General features: G+C 42.8%; 1 protein-coding gene across 1 annotated transcript in view; it reads left to right on the forward strand.

The window, feature by feature from the left end:
- Window positions 1–16555, forward strand: part of LOC117479231 (peroxidasin) — a 49840-nt gene extending 33285 nt beyond the window's left edge. Inside the window, exons 15-23 of the mRNA XM_034126256.1 lie at window positions 3650–3807; window positions 5642–6648; window positions 6776–7272; window positions 7397–7531; window positions 8226–8434; window positions 10923–11034; window positions 12379–12511; window positions 12979–13092; window positions 13932–16555. Coding sequence (XP_033982147.1) covers window positions 3650–3807; window positions 5642–6648; window positions 6776–7272; window positions 7397–7531; window positions 8226–8434; window positions 10923–11034; window positions 12379–12511; window positions 12979–13092; window positions 13932–14075 — 2509 coding nt within the window. The 3' untranslated portion in view covers window positions 14076–16555. The remainder of the gene's footprint in view (window positions 1–3649; window positions 3808–5641; window positions 6649–6775; window positions 7273–7396; window positions 7532–8225; window positions 8435–10922; window positions 11035–12378; window positions 12512–12978; window positions 13093–13931) is intronic.
- Window positions 16556–17250: the final 695 nt, after the last annotated feature.

Consider the following 17250-nt stretch of genomic DNA (forward strand, 5'->3'; position numbering starts at 1 on the left):
TGGTCAGTACAGGCAGTTGAAAGCCAGGTGTTCAGTGCAAACAATCTGCTGTATCTCTCCACTCCTCTTCTGATTGGCGGTAGAGGGCCACTCAGGGCCGTCCCTGGCCAACTTGGGGCCCCAAGCGACATTGTGAGATGAGGCCCCCCCCAACCGACAGGAGGGAAAAATAAATGTTTGGGAACAAAGTACTTTGCAAATATAATTCCTGTTTATTATTATTATCAACACAGTTACTTTTTTATACAGTGAGGTAAATGGTAAATGTGCATGTATGTCGTTCAGTATGCGTTTACAGGTGAATACGTCTGCATTTCCTGCCAAATACTAGCCTCAAAAAGATTAAAATATAATGAATGCAAATAAACTACTTCTACTAATAATCATAATCATAATCAATTCAATAATATAAATACTATATTATTTTATTATAATATAGTTGTAATATAGTCAAGACAAAACTGTATTCAAATGTATCAACAACTACACACGTGCTCCCCTTGGTACCTCTCACTCTCATTCCCGCGAGGGGGGGGGGGGGGGTGCGCGAAGAACTGCGCTGAGAACTGCGCACAAGCCGAGCTCATAAGCCGAGACCCCATGCAGCCTGCATGATCGGCCTGTAGGGAGGGACGGCCCTGGGGCCACTGATGAACACCTCTGCATTTAGAGAGCTGACAGTTTCCAACAAACATTTAAAGTCTTCTTTCAGCACTTCTGACTGTTGTTTCACAACATCATTTGTTCCAATATGCAGTACCACATTTTTCACAGTCAGATGTTTAGCCCCAATATGCAGGATCTTCTCAGCCAAGTCAGAGACCATATCCTTGGCAAAACAGAGTACTTTGGTGTTGTTCTTACTACACAGACTTTTTACATCTCTTACAGCAGTCACCCACAATCAGAGTTTCAGGCCCAGTCGTTAGCTTTCCCTCTAGCCTTTTACTTTTGGAGTAGCTATTGGTCCTTACCCTGCTGTGTGAAGAGGACAGGTTATCCAGGTTATCCAGGTCATCAGAAAGAGATCTCCGGTTCTGGGTCAGCAGAGCGTATCTGTTCTGGATTGGCACACTCAGTGGTTTAGGAGGGTTGTTTGTAGTTCTCCCTTTAGCAGCTGTCCACAGCTGTTTCCTAGTATGAATAGGGGTTCTTCCTGGGTGATAACAATGCAGGCCAGCCGGTCGCATCATAGATTTCAGAGCGCTGGGCTCTGCCTGTTGTTCGTCCTCCCAAATCCCATGGAAATGATTTACTCTTAGGCCTTGCACCCAGACATTTCCAGGGAGGACTACCACTTGTAGATATATTACCCGGTACACAGCCCTCCTGTTCCTTGGAATCCTTGTAGCTGCTAACTAGCTTTGAGTTAGCATGCCTTTGTCCATTCTTTTGCAACACTGGTAAAGTGGTGGCATTCCAACCTAGTCCATTCACTTCCACGTTAACTTCCAACCGTTGCATTTTCATTTCCAACACGGCCATCTTCTGTAGAAGTTTGTGGAAGTCATCTGTAGAGAACGGAGGCATTTTGCTGCTAACTAGCTTAAGCTAAATAGCATGCAGTACCAGGCTTTAGATGTTGCTAGGCCACGCTACTGTAAGACTGAGGTCGTCGTAAAAATGTTGAAATATGGCTGAAACCCTCCGTCTATTTACGAAGAATAACTGTCCCAGTGATAAGTTAATGTCCAGGAGCCGCTGCTCGAAGTTTTCAGAAAAGAAAAATAGAAAAATCAGCATAAAAAAGTAAGCAGAGGCAAGAGCAAGCAGAAAAGCATCTGCACTGTGAGAAGGCTAGCTAACAAGCATGCTTTTAATATTTCTTTATGCAAAGAGCATTTCAAAAACATAAATTATCTTAAAAATAATTGCATCTTTGATATAGATTTACCTATGCAAATTAGAGCAACAATCTTCAACATTTTTATCATTAGTCATTATACATTTGGACTTAGTGAACTATTTCCCCTGTACAGACTCAGCCCAGAGCTCAAGCTCATGGGGCCTAAGTTAGGATACAGAAATGGCTTGTCTCACATCAGCTTGGCACATGACTTGCAAGTTCTGAGTCTGAGTCAGAGCCTTCAGGGAAAGACTGTGGCCATTCAGAAGAGCTGCTGATATTACTGCTCTTTCCTCTTTCAGTGGAAAATGAACTTTGCAGTTTTAAAATTGTAAATCAGAACACCTGAATTAAAAAACGGTGCCTTGGGGGCGGGCATTTATTCAGCCAGTTATTCTGACAGCTGCAGTCAATATTTGTGACTGCTTGTTTACAGTTTTTTAAAGCTCTATTACATCAGTGCATCATTATACTCATTGTTGGGATGATGAAGGAAATGATGTAGTCTTTGTCTAACCACTGCTTCTTTCATTGCACTCGGTCCCTGTTAGAGTTGTACAGTAAGTGACCTTAATATCTCTCATAAGTGTTTCCATCCTGTTGAATGATGTGGTTAGCAGCTGTGTTTTTTATTCGCATGTACACACACACACACACACACACGCACTTTGCGCACAGATGCAGGCACAAACGCATAGAGGCATAGACACATAAAGAAGAGAAAGGCTCACATGATCACACAGATGAGGGGATTTCCAGCTCTCTTTAATGACTATCACAGATTAAGAGGCAGCCTCCTCCTTGGCTGTTGGCACCAGACTTTTTAAACATGGTTTAGAAATAACACCAAAAAAAACAGAATGACATTGGAGGCGGAGATCGCATCTGGATCGAAGGTAGTAGCACTTGTTACTCGGATCATAAAGCATATTGGCGGTGTTGCTGCTAACTCTCAGACCGTTAGACCTCGCATGTTGTTTGTTGATGGCAGCAGCTGTTCATTATAGAAACTAATTGCATCTGTGTTGCCAGCTTTTTCAAGTTATCAAACCAAACTGGATTTAAGGCAGCCATTTTCCCACATGAAAGAATAGTGTTAAAACACCTTCGATCCGTCGGCTGCACACCAATGTTATTGTGTGCAGCTGTAGGAGGACGAAAAATGTCATTAACAACACAAATAATGTATCCTGCATGTGATTTATGTTGTTTTTCACAGAATACATGCGTTTGGAGAGTGTTGCTGCTGTAGCAGAGATCCAATAAAAAGCAGCGTAGCTCTTTTTGTTCCAACAAAAAGAAAACACATTAAGATGTCAAATAAAGTGTTCATATTTTAAAAGTAACTTGGCTTACATGTGCATTATGTCATGCTCGAAATGTTCTTAACAAATGAGAAAATGAATGTTTTTTTTGTGTAAACCTGTGGATTCGGTTTGTATTTGAATGATTCACAAGTTACTGCTTGTTAATAAGAGCAGCTTAAGTAAACCAGTCCATTAGACTTTGGTACAAAAAAAACAGTCATGCGCACAAACTCAATAATGATTGACAAGATATAACTAAAGTAAAATGAATATGATGGTTGTGCATATTTTGGGCTTCTTATGTTTGAACTCTCTGACCTGTCTGAGAAAAGCTCTGTCTGCTTTTCCTCCCCTCAGAAAAAGTGAAATCAAGTTTCCGGCAGAATGCTATTTAAATTGATCTTTCCTCTACAAACAACATCACGTGCATCTCTTTTTGACTCTTCTTCGTCCCCCTGCTTTCTCTACATCATCTCTCTATCCCTCATCCCTCCAGTCAGCCTCGTACCCCAGGAGAGCTGCTTGCCCTTTTCCGGTATCCACGAGACCCCTACACAGTGGAGCGGGCGCGTGCCGGGGAGATCTTCGAGCAGACGCTTCTGCTCATCCAGAACCACGTCAACCAGGGTCTCATGGTGGACACCAACGGCACCGGTGAGTCTGATAACCAAATATCTGTTCTGCTGCTGCTGTTACTTTATACCTGATCGCATCAGGTGTCACTCTGTAGCTGTATAAAGACAAGTACCTCTGCATCAGGGCGTGAACAACCTGAGAGGGCCTCTGGGAGTCTGCTCTCCGGTTCAGTCCTGTCGCAGGGCGGAGCCTTTGGCCCACCATCGTTGTTAAATATGCTGTAGTGGAGTAATTACTGGAAATAATTTATGTTTGGAAAAAATGATTAATAGGTGTTTACATTTGAATGAGTTTGAAGTCATCAAGACAAACATCCTGCTCTCACAATAAAGGTGGAAATCAGTACAAATGTATAATATAGATTCAGTTTGTTTAAAAGATTCATTCAATCTGTGGCTTTCAAAGTCTTTAAAAAGCTTGAGTGAATAAGTATGTCAACTTAGTATATGTTCTTTATATGTTGTTTTATAATCACGTTAAAAAGACTAACTTGACACAGATATGCATTTTTGTCATTGGACATGCAACATTGTACTTTAATCTTACTCTCGATTTAGTGAGAAGCTCCCATTCAGCTTCCTAAGCAAAATCTTATTTAACCAGTATTTCAATTCTCAACCAGTCTGTGAATGACCACGTTATTATGAGCAACACTTGGCTGTGGATGGACCCCCATCTGTATGCCATTTCCTCTTAAGCATGACCCAAGGCGTAGAGTCATAATCATGGAGCATTTGACAAGGAGCCTGTAAACAGTTTTATAAGCCCTCCAGTTTGTCACACCCAACAACACTTAACCTGCAATCACTGCCGAGCACAGGACACATTTTAAAATGATGTGTGTTGGTGAACACCGATTGTCTCAATTATACATGTGTGTGGGGAAATTGGGAAAGCATGGGCTGATTTGCCTTATTTATTTGCATTCACATAAGCATGGACAAAGTTATGTATGGTACATGAAGGTACTCATTGTAATGGAGGGTTAAAGTAACACAAAAGTCAAAATGGCTGATTGTGTACAGAGTCTGTGTTTTGGGGGATGGTGTCTCATATGTTTCTATTTCAAAGAAAAAGAACAGATTAAAAAAATATAAAAAGAGTGAACTTGGGCAATGTAAAAAATGTTGCAAGGTTGAGTAAAAGAGGTAGGTGAAGAGAAATTGAGCTCTGTGAAATATAAAGAAAGTGAGAGAGAGACAGTGTTATCTTTACTTATGCCAACAATCAAGTGTTCATTGTTGCATTGGCACCAAAACAAGCCAACAGTTTTTTGCCCGTCAGCAGAAACACACATACCGTTCTTATTCTATCTGAGATGGCAGCACCACGGTTTCCCTTTTTGTTTTCACACACATTTACATACAGAACCACACGCGACAAACCAATACAATGATAATAAAAAGAGGTGGGAAGGCTTGAAGCTAGAAGTAGGTTCTGCCATTAATGTTAGACAGGAAGTCTCACCTTACCCTCATTGAGGTTGGCCGCTCACACTTAACACTTGTTCTCATGCATAACCGTGACCGCACATTGCTAACACATCACAGACCTACACATGCACTGCAGTACATTGGAGCTTTAACAGAGGAGTGCTCGCATATCAAAGCCAGTATGGGCAGGTTAGGAAAATACTGCAACCTGTGCCCCCGGGACAAGAGGTTCTTTCTACTCTATGACTACTATAAAAACATTTGATACATGTCTGTGAATTATATTACCTGAAACCAGTTGCTGCTAATTGATGGCTTGGATGATGTATTTTAATCCAAATATTTGCAAGTCTCACGTGAATTTAGTGTCACAATTCTGAAGCTTTTTAACACTGCTCTTTATGTGTTCTCTCCCACAGCATTTCGCTACAACGACCTGGTGTCCCCTCACTTCCTGGAGGTCATTGCCAACCTGTCCGGCTGCACGGCCCACCGTCGCTTCAACAACTGCTCTGACATTTGTTTCCACCAGAAGTACCGCAGCCACGACGGGACCTGCAACAACCTGCAGCACCCCATGTGGGGCGCTTCACTCACAGCCTTTGTGCGCCTGCTGAAGTCTGTCTATGATAATGGTTTCAACCTGCCGAGAGGTGCTACTGGGCAGCTGCATAATGGACACAGTCTGCCTCTGCCCAGGCTGGTTTCCACCTTCATGATGGGCACAGAGACCATCACCCCTGATGACCGATACACCCACATGCTCATGCAATGGGGTCAGTTTCTAGACCACGATATGGACTCGACAGTGGCAGCCCTCAGCCAGTCGCGGTTCTCTGACGGCCAGCTGTGTACGCAGGTCTGCACCAATGACCCGCCCTGCTACCCAATCCAGTTTCCACCCAATGACCCTCGGCAGCTGCGGAGTGGCGCCCGCTGCATGTTCTTTGTCCGATCCAGCCCTGTGTGTGGCAGCGGGATGACTTCCCTTCTCATGAACAGCGTTTACCCGAGAGAGCAAATCAACCAGCTGACCTCTTACATCGACGCCTCAAATGTCTACGGCAGTTCACGGCACGAGTCAGAGGAAATCCGCGATTTGGCAAGCCAAAGGGGTCTGCTCCGGCAAGGTATCATCCAGCGAACAGGGAAGCCTCTTCTTCCATTTGCTTCTGGACCACCCACCGAGTGCATGAAGGACGAAAATGAGAGTCCAATTCCATGTTTCTTAGCTGGAGATCACCGAGCCAATGAGCAGCTCGGTCTGACCGCCATGCACACGGTGTGGTTCAGAGAACACAACCGCATAGCCACAGAGCTCCTGAGACTGAACCCCCACTGGGACGGAGACACCATCTACCACGAGGCCAGGAAGATAGTGGGGGCCCAGATGCAGCACATCACCTACAGTCACTGGTTGCCAAAGGTAACAGCTGTCATCTTATTGGTTTTCTGTTATGATATTTTTACAGCCTTTTGTTTAAAAATAAAAAATATAAGGGCATTTTTAAAGATAATGATAAGAAGTGTGACTATTACATTCCTTTTCCTAGATCCTGGGTGATGCAGGCATGAAGTTGATGGACACATACACCGGTTACAACCCAAATATTAACACCGGCATCCTAAATGCTTTCGCCACTGCTGCTTTCCGCTTCGGGCACACCCTCATCAACCCAATACTGTACAGGTTAGACGAGGACTTCCAGCCCATCCCCCAGGGACACATCTCCCTGCACCGGGCCTTCTTCTCTCCGTTCCGCATCGTGAATGAGGGCGGAATCGACCCACTCCTTCGCGGGCTCTTTGGTGTCGCTGGTAAAATGAGGGTTTCCACTCAGCTGGTGAATACAGAGCTGACGGAGAGGTTGTTCTCCATGGTCCACGCTGTGGCTCTGGATCTGGCTGCTATGAATATTCAGAGAGGGAGGGATCACGGTATACCACCGTACAATGATTACAGGACCTTCTGTAACCTAACCTCAGCACAAACGTTTGATGACCTTAGGAATGAGATTAAGAATCCTACTGTCAGAGAGAAACTGCAGAGGTAATTATAAACTCAAGATGATTATTCATAGTTGTTGGAATTATCTATACATTTTCTTGAGACAACTTAACAACGATAATATTATTAATATATCATTATAATAATGATCCTCCCTGTGCGGCAGGCTATATGGCACTCCTCTGAACATCGATCTGTTCCCTGCACTGATGGCTGAAGATCTGGTCCCTGGCAGTAGACTGGGGCCCACCCTCATGTGTTTGCTGACAACTCAATTCAAGCGCCTACGGGATGGAGACAGGTACAGCAACATCTCACCTCACCATTGAAAGAATTTGAATATCATGTTTTGTCATTCTGTAAAACTTGGTTGCACAAGGAAATGCAGTTTTTAGTTATTTACTTGATTATGCTACACAAGAAAAACAGAACCAAACCAGACAAAAACAGTAGAGCATTCATGTTCCTCGGGAGAAAAGTAAACAGCAGCAACAAAGAGTTGAATCCTTTGAAAAAATTCAGGGAAACAATCTCCATCAACTTTGATCCACCTCCTCTTGTCCCTCCGGAGTCCTGCGCTCTTTTCTTTGGTCATCCCATCAAGTCCAATAGCTTGATCCAGAATACCACGATGCAGCCAGGTCACTGTAAAATAAATAAAATCATTACATCCTTATATTCCAACGATCACACATCAACCAGGAGCAGTCTGTGTAAAACAATAGCCTTAGGTCCTAGCTTGGTTAGCTTAGCTCCCATCTGGCTTTGGGGTCAGAAAATCACGTTGATCATCTCAAGGTCCGCTGCACTTTATCCAATCCCAATGCTTCTTTCTCCGACAGTATAATATCGTATTGTGATAAAAAATCATGATCAGCACCTTTAGTACTACATCTCTGACATTATTTATTTTAGGAATCTTTCAAATAAAAGATAACGACATCTTCACCAGGTGTTTCTCCATCACTACCATTTCCTCTGTTTAATTTGTTCAGGTTCTGGTATGAAAACGCGGGCGTGTTCTCTCCTGCCCAACTGACACAGTTGAAGCAGGCCTCTCTGACACGGGTGCTGTGTGACAACGGGGACAACATCACACGCGTCCAGCACGACGTCTTCAGGGTGGCCGAGCTGCCCCACGGCTACGGCAGCTGTGAGGACGTCCCTCAGATCGACCTGCGCATGTGGCAGGACTGCTGTGAAGGTGAGAGCAATAGTGTAACAGCATAGAAAATGCCTCAACATATAAGTCACTAGTCCAGCATCTAGGGCCTAGATGCTGGACTAGTGACTTATATGTTGAGGCATTTTCATTTCATTTTGGTTTTTGTCAAATAAAAAGCTGGACAATATCCTCTTTCCTGTTTCCCTTTGATAACATCGTGCTCAAGGCAGCCTGGCTTCCCAATAATCAGTTAAGACCAACCCCTTTGAAAGGAATAACGTTATTCTTTGAATGCAATTTACGTGAAAGCACTGCTGTCTGCAGGGCTGCCCCTGGCCAACTTGTGGCCCCACGCAAAGTTATGTGATGAGGCACAATTGCAGCGCTTAAATTCCGCATCAGATGAGGATCCCTCCGCAAGATGAGGCCCCCTCCGCAAGATGAGGCCCCACGCAGTCTGCATGATCTGGGTGTAGGGAGGGGCAGGCCTGGCTGTCTGTACAGCTCATTTCAAATACATTTATTTGTGTTAATTTCACTGGACCGTGTTTGATACTTGGAGGAAAACATGAAAAGGGGAATAACAATCATTGTTCCAGCTTCAGGACCTCATAATGGAAAGGGATCTGACTGTAGACATACAGCGTCTGGGATAATTCCTCTGTCTCAAACTTTCTCTGTCAGATGTAGATTTGGTCTTGTTGTGAAAGCAGCGTAAAACAGCGTTTCAAATCAAATGCCATGAAATGTCATGCTGTTGCTACTCGCTGGATCACAGCCTCAGTGGAACATTAAACTCCTCTTTCTGAATCTCATGACATAACCAATGTTGTCTTTTTCACACACTGCTCCCAGTAATTGTACAGAGGAAGAGATTGTACTTCCTGTTTAAACAGTCCACCCATGTGCAGCTGACAAAGTGCATTATGGTTTTTAATGATTGTTTTCCTTGTGTCATTTATCTGTTTGATATGAACAATCATAATTATGAACTTAATTGAATGAGCTTGAAGTATTAAAAAAGATGAGTCATTCCTGTTTCCTGAGTAGGCCAAGTTGTAAGTTACTGGGTTCATGGAAAAAAACATGTTTTGTTTTGTGTGTTAGAATGTGTATATGTCAACACATCAGAATGTCTGTCATCATCTGGAGGCTGTTGGACTTTTTCTCAATTCAGAATTTTGCTTTGGTATTTCTGGTATTTTAAAAAGATCGAAGAAATGGGTTTCAGTACACTCTTTAAGAGGCAATATTAATTTCCATGATGTGATAGATGTATTGTAGGTCTAGTTTAAGGTTTCAACTTACAAAAGACTACACTAAACTGAAATGAAGCCCACTCATCAATTCATTGTCTTTGAGGAACAAGCTACAGCGTACAGGGATTATTTTCCTTAAACAACATTTTAATAAGCAGCACATGGTGCCACTTAATTATTCTCCTTTCATCCCAGATTCTGACCCCGGTGTTCACCCTTGCTTGACATAATGTACAAGGGAAAAGCTAAGCTAATAAACAACACGATATCCTGCCAGAAAGAAGAGGGAGGGAGGAAGTTACCACACTTGACTGTCAGTAAGGTGTGTGTGTGTGTGTGTGTGTGTGTGTGTGTGTGTGTGTGTGTGTGTGTGTGTGTGTGTGTGTGGTGTGTGTGTGGTGTGATGTGTGTGTGTGTGTGTGTGTGTGTGTGTGTGTGTGTGTGTGTGTGTGTGTGTGTGTGTGTGTGTGTGTGTGTGTGTGTGTGTGTGTGTGTGTGTGTGTGTGTGTGTGTGTGTGTTTGTGTTGTGTGTGTGTGTGTGTGTGTGTGTGTGTGTGTGTGGTGTGTGTGTGTGTGTGTGGCAGCAGGGGATGAGTGTGCATCTGTGTGCTCATGCGTGTCTCATCAGCATGAGATAGGAAGCCTTGTTGTGTTAAGATAGTCCTTGTCTTTTACTGACTGTTGTCTGGTAAATCAAAGCCCTCTGAGGCTGAGCAGCCGCCTCTAAACTCTTACAGATAGAGGTGAAGTCCTCCTGACTACAGGGCCTGATCCCATTCATCTGTCCTCCCCCCAATTTATTAGGGACTGTCTCTTGTTCCTCTTCACTCGTGCTCAGCATGCCCCGGGTGTGTACTAGGGCACGAGCAGGCTTGTGTGTGTGCCTCTTACTCTCTTTGATCTGGGTACAGTAGTACAGCTAGCAGTGGGTCGTGGTAATACAATAAGCCTTAGAGTTATATATCAGCACTCTGAAGCAGCAGGAAAGTGGCATCAGTAGTCATGGTTTACTGTTTTGAGAATGTATGCATGTGAATGGGTGTTTGTGCATAAGCAAACAATTATTAACCTGATCGCCCTGCGCAAGTATTCTTTATTCTGTGTGGTCACTGAGTTGCTTATTGTTGCTATTTTATCGTATTGAATAAGAAGTGATATCTTGATCCTGAAAAGTTAACAATTAAGATGTATTTCCGTGCAAATGTCACTTATTGATTTGGTCTCTGTTAGTGAATCACTGCATGTTGTATTATGTTTGACCCCAACAGACTGCAGAACTAAGGGTCAGTTCAACGCCCTGTCGTACCACTTCAGAGGACGCCGGTCAGCTGAGCACAGCTACAAAGAGGAGGCACCCGCAGACAGCGTCCAGGAAACCAGGTGAAGTCACTCAGCATAACAAACTCTAGTTATTAAGGATTGGTTTAAGGACAAGAAATGTTTGGAAAGAATATTTTTTGGTCTCAAGGTGTGACTATAAACTGGAATACTACTCTGAATCTGAAGCCTGTCTCTGTGTGACATGAATTCAGCATGGCAGCTATAACTGTGATTTTTCAGCAATAAATCAGAAGTTAGTCTGTAGTTAATATAGTCCAACCAGTGGCGACTGGTCATTAGGGGCAGCCCCACCTAGTGTCAGCAGAAAGTCATTCAAATAATAGTTCCCAAAAAATGCAAATAAATGCAAAACAAATACATCTTAAAATATATTTTAAGATCATATTTAGTCATCTGATTCGTCTGTAAATTGCTGTTTTAGTCTGTTCTTCTAATTAGTGTCTACAGTGTGCCTATTGAGCCGCTTTGAGCGATGTGGGTCAAGCCCCGATCTAGCCTCTATCTCTCACTGTGAAAGTGAATGGTTGCTGTAAAAATTACACTGCGCAAGTGTTTTTCTATTCAATGTGTGCGGCAAAAAAATAATCACCATAGGGGCACTGTGCTGACATACCTACCAAACATCATCTCATAATTCAGAGAGCTGATTGGCTGTAAGTACGTGTGCCGCAAAAATAGTAGTTGTTTGTAAAGAGGAGACGAGAGAGAGCAGCGTATAGCGATTCAAATCAGTAAAACGGAAAGAAAATGAATGAAGTTGAATCTACTTCAGCTTTGGTAAGTTCATTTTATGTCATATCTTTTGTTGATCTTCTGTGTTTTGCCTATAGGCTATTGCTCTGCTGGATCGATTGATATTGTGACCTCGGTGATGAGTGTCTGTGTTTTCCTTATACACATCTAAGTGGTTCGTGCCCCACCACTTTTGTACATATAAAAACGCCACTGAGTCCAACAGCAGTGTTTCTCACACGTTTTCAAACAAAGGACCACTTGCCCTATAAAAAATCACAGACCATCGAACCCCCTAAAAAAAACTCAAAATCAAAAGCCTCAAATATAATTATTTAAGTAGGCTGAGTGTTCATAAAGCAGTTTTTTTACGTCGCCATCGTCGCACTCCAATTTTCAGGCACTTCTACCAGTACCAAAACATGTCCAACAAAACCCAACTAAGTTTGAGTTTGAAGTTGATTAAATATTCAAAACAACACATCTATGCTACACCCAACCATGACACCCAGACGGTTAAAAAAAAACTATTTTCATAAGATGTAGCTTACTTTTCTCGGTGAGCTTTAAGACTGTCTGTCCTAGAGGACATATAGAGAAATGATGGGTGAGATTGAACCTGACTTAATGTATGTACGTTTTTCTTTATAGACTGTTGGAGGAAGCTGTAGAAAGTCCTGTGAAGGTAGATGAGACCTCCAAAAAAAGCACTGAACCATCAATGAACGACTTCCAGGGCTTTGTTACCGATATGCAGAAGACGATCACAAGTTTACGAAAGCAGGTGAGTGTCACACACACACATACACACACACATTATTCGTCTCATCTCTGATATGCTGAATGCCTGCACTGAAGCTGTGCTGTAGTCTAGTTCATGGACACATTCAGAGCCCCAGACAGACATGTTTTTCATTAACGTGTCCGCGGTACAGTTAATTCCTCAGGATGGGGCCCAGCACCCTGACTTCATCTTCTGGTCAGCAGCAGACTTTAAAGTGAAGGGACATGATGTATAGAAAGTCTTTTAGAGGGTGCTGAATTACTGTGTTATTGATAAGGTGGGTTTTTGATAAGAAGTTTGATTAAAGATATGTCATATTTTCCACTTGATCGTAGATGTTGTACTCCTGCAGGATTGACACTTTGATGTATATTTTACTCAAATATTGTAACATGTGAAATGTGTAGCTGGAAGTAGGTATTTGTGGCCGTGCTCCTCTGAGTATATGTGTCCTTGTGTCTTTGCAGATTAAAAAGCTGGAGGGCCGTCTGAGCAAGACTGACTGCACTGACAGTGAGGGACGTGATCGGACCGATGGAGATCGGTGGAAAAAGGACTCTTGCACCACATGTGAATGCAGAGTATGTCCAACATATAAATCAATATGGAGTTCAAATGGTTTACATAACCACGTGCACAGTCCCTAATGCACTCGTTTTCACTCTAAGTGCTGATTATGTTTAGGATTCTCCCTGTTTCTCATAGAGGACATGGTCAGCCCAATTAAAATGCCCCAGTTTCTCCTTGCCAGTGTTTCACCTCCTCTATCAAGGCTACTTCTCCTATTCTTATCTTCACTTTCTGTATGCCAAACCTGAATGCCCTCCTTTCCCTCACTTACATTTTGTTGCCCTTTATTCTGCTAACCACATCACTTTATCTTTTATGTTTCTCTCTTTCGCCTTGGCCCCCACATAACTATCCCTTTCCCCCCTCCACTCCTCACTGTGATTAGAGGTTTTTTTTGTTCTAATTGAATTTGCCAGGCATCTGCACAGTGATAAGGACTGTGTGGGAAAGAATCGTTTTTGCTTCAAAACATTGTGGTGTTGCTCTGAAACAAAGCACTTAATTGTTCAGTCCAGCTATGTCATCTACAAGAGGCGAAACGTTTACTTTCTGTAACTCGGTGCCAAACCAATGCACAAGACAGTGCCAGCTTGTGACTTTATTGAGATCATTCATTTACAATTGCATTATGTATGCCTGTGACAACCCCTTTTGAACATATATATATACATGTGATTCAATATTTTTGTTTTGCTATGTATAACAGTTTCCATTTGCTTTAGTCATGTTTAATGTTTTTTTTTTTTTAACATCTTGTATCAGCAGCTGGTCAAATCAGGGACATTCCTTCCAGTCTAATCTAATAAGGTAATTGACCTGTTGTCCCTCTCTCCCCCCCTCCCCACTGCAGGGCATCCAGGTGACCTGCTTTGTGGAGTCCTGTCCACCGACCGAGTGCAAGCAGCCTGTCAAGCTAAAAGGAGCCTGCTGCCCTCTGTGCTTTCCACAGGCTGATGTTAAGAAGCGGCAAGAAGCAGACACCCGCCACGAATAAACCCTCAGGACCCCCCCCCCACCCACCCGCCAACACTCTAGTGGCTGAGAGTCACACACAGACATACAGAGAGAGGATGGGACTCATGAAGGTGTGCCAACCCACTGCCACCAATATCCTCAATTGACCCAATAGCCTCAGTTTTTGTTTTGTTTTTTCATTTTGTATTATTATTTCCGTTGATGGGGGAAGGGGGTGACTATATTTAAATGTTTGGATTGTTGCCCCCACCAGGGCCAGCAGCCTGAGGCTCGGTTTGAAATGGTCTGGCAGCCGGCCAGAGATCACTAAATGGATCTATTTCCTGAACCGATGGATGAATGGGTGGATTGTAAACACGACGGACAAACCTCTCCTCCTGTGCTCAGTGTAACAAACAGCCGCTGTGTTTGTTCTCCTGCCAATAACACTTGTGACAAAACACAGGGCCACTCGCCGTCGACCAGCAGGAAAGGGAAGTAGATTGAAAAGCGGCAGCCATCTTGTTGTCTCCCAAGTTTCTCAGGTTAGATGCCGAAAACTGGTGCTATTTCCCCTTTTTTATTCATGATTTAATCACTAAATACAAACCTTAAAAGTATTGTTTTTGTATACAAAGCAACCTTTATACACTGAGTATATGCCTTTTTTTATAATAAATCACAAATGAGAGGATGGTTTCATTCAAACTGAGACTTTCTATAAATAGAGATTTCATCTTTTAATCCAAGGTGCTTTATATCATGTTATTAATATGTTTTTCCCTCTCTTTTTATATTAAAATGCTTACATATGAAGATAATGTGAAGCCCTAGGAAAATGTTTGTAACGCAAAAGAGATGTCTACTGATCACTGCTCCTCTATACCTGGACAACCTGTCGGCTGTCCTGAACTTGAGTGAGGTGGAGCCGTGTAGCACTCCCCATTGCAGGACACTCAAAACCAGCTCTTGCACATTTGTGCTCCTTTCCAACTTTCATTTTGCTTTCAGAAAGCAGTAAGAGAAAATCCCTTTTTTTTACCACTGCAATCTCAAGAACTATGTCCCAGTATTCTCTTCGGTCTCAAATGCGTGATTAAGTTACTTCTAAAATGAAATTAATAGCACATGTCTATCTATGATACTCTGTACAAATGTTGTAATGAGGTCAGGATTTGGTACTGCTAGCTCTACCACAGCAGTATTCTCCTTTGGGCCTGGTCACAGATTGTTGTTATTCATGTATAGTGTTTTGTCCACAGACTACACACTATTGAAGGACTGCTACCATACATTAACTGTTGACTGTTCCTCTCCGCTGTGCTGGACCTGCAGCTCCAGTTTAGACAAGGACACGCTTGCACGCATTCCTTTCTCAGGCCTCCGCTTTGACTCAATCTTTTCCCTTTTCTAAGTTTCTTCTCATGTGTGTTCAGATTTCCCCTGTGAGCACCGTCTTCAGTGTTGATATAGGTTAGGAATGCTCGTCCTGCTCATGTTTCTCTGCCATGTTGAAGATTTTGAGACCGGGGTGACGTCATTCAGCAGAGCATGTGTTGAGCGCAGCCTTCTCCAGCGCTCTGACCCTCATTCCGCTCTAATGGAAGCCATATGAGAGGGGAAGCAAGGGTAGTGTAGGGGGAGGGGCACTCATGATTGGGATACAGTGTCAATCAAAACATGACTCCACCATCCTGCTATTGTGAAATGTATTCCACTGACCGCCCACATGGACTGTACTTAGACTGTACACCCTTTGTACGCCGTGCACTGGCCACTCAGTGAAGCCTGCGTCACCTTTTTGTTTTCCTGTTTTTATCCGCTCATAATTCTGGAGAAGTGGCTGCAGGGTTCCTTTCCATTGTTTTCTTTCCGAGTAATGTCCTGAGCGAGCATCTGTCACTAAACAGGGATAATGCTCTCTGGAATCTTCCCTGCAGGATTCCACATGGATTACTGGGCTGGCAGCAGCACTGGTGAACTGTTATCATATCAATGTTGAAATGTACTGGTCAGGTTTGTGTTTACAGCCTTTAAAATCTGTTTTCCTCTCTCAATCACTTTCTGATTTTCTCTCTAAAACACATCTTGTGCTCAAATGTTAATGAATTTAGTATTTTTCATTTATATCCATAAACGTGTATGAATGGCTGTCAGGCTAAATGCATTTTGGCAAGTGTCCCATGTTTTGGCTGTCAAAGCACTGTGAGCTTTCATGTTACCTGTCAGCGTAGTCACATATCTGTTGTATTAGTTCTTTTTTTTTCTCTTCTGTTTTCATCATAGTTCCCTTGTTTTTTTTATTCCTCCCAAGAAAGTATCAATGGATGCACTGCTCTGCAAGACTGAACATGCTTTACCTACACTGTCCCTTAGCCAGTGGTCTATGTGGATATATATTAGTACCTATCATGACAATTGTATTGTACGTATGCCAAAGAATGGTTTGCACTGTAATGTATGTATGCCTCTCCATAGTAATAATTAATAAATAAATAAGCCACATGTTAATTATAGTAATGCATGTCCGTGCATGTTCTTTTTGAGCTCCTCTGCTTGGCAGTAGGCCTATTTCTGAACAACAGATGAGCTCACTGTGAAAGATGTGACCTGTCATCAGCTCTTTGTTGCTCTGAAAACACACAGACATTTGGGGATTCTGATATTGCTCTCTATTGCTTTCATTAACCTGGACACTTTACCGCAGAGCAAATCTAGGATTTATCACTTGCATTCACTCCCATAGTAGGTCCTCAGAAGCATGAAGTGCTTTTTGATATGTGTAGACGAAACTTCCTACCTGGTTCTCTTGTGTTAGCCATGCTAGTGTCATGGCTCTAGGGACGGCTCTGTATTTGGTCTTATAAGCAAATGCTTACACATTAAGCTACTAGGGTGACTATATAAACAGAGCAGTTTAACATAATAATCTTAGCATTGTCATTACTGTATGTGCATGTTAGCATGCTAATGCATAGTACAAGTCGCCCTCGCAGAGCCCCCTACACTGAAAAAACTGAAACGTTGACTTACAAAATGTATGTCAACAAATGTCACATAACTGCATTAGTTTAGATATTGAACTAATGCAGTTAGTTAAATATCAACGTTTCAGTTTTTTCCATGCTGTGTGGCTGTAGACTCCAATGCTAAGTGTGGATAATTCCCAAAGAACACTTTAATGTAGAAGGCTATACTTTATACTGTGTACACTA

Source organism: Trematomus bernacchii, unplaced genomic scaffold (assembly GCF_902827165.1).
Source record: "Trematomus bernacchii unplaced genomic scaffold, fTreBer1.1, whole genome shotgun sequence".
Classification (NCBI taxonomy): Eukaryota; Metazoa; Chordata; class Actinopteri; order Perciformes; family Nototheniidae; genus Trematomus; species Trematomus bernacchii.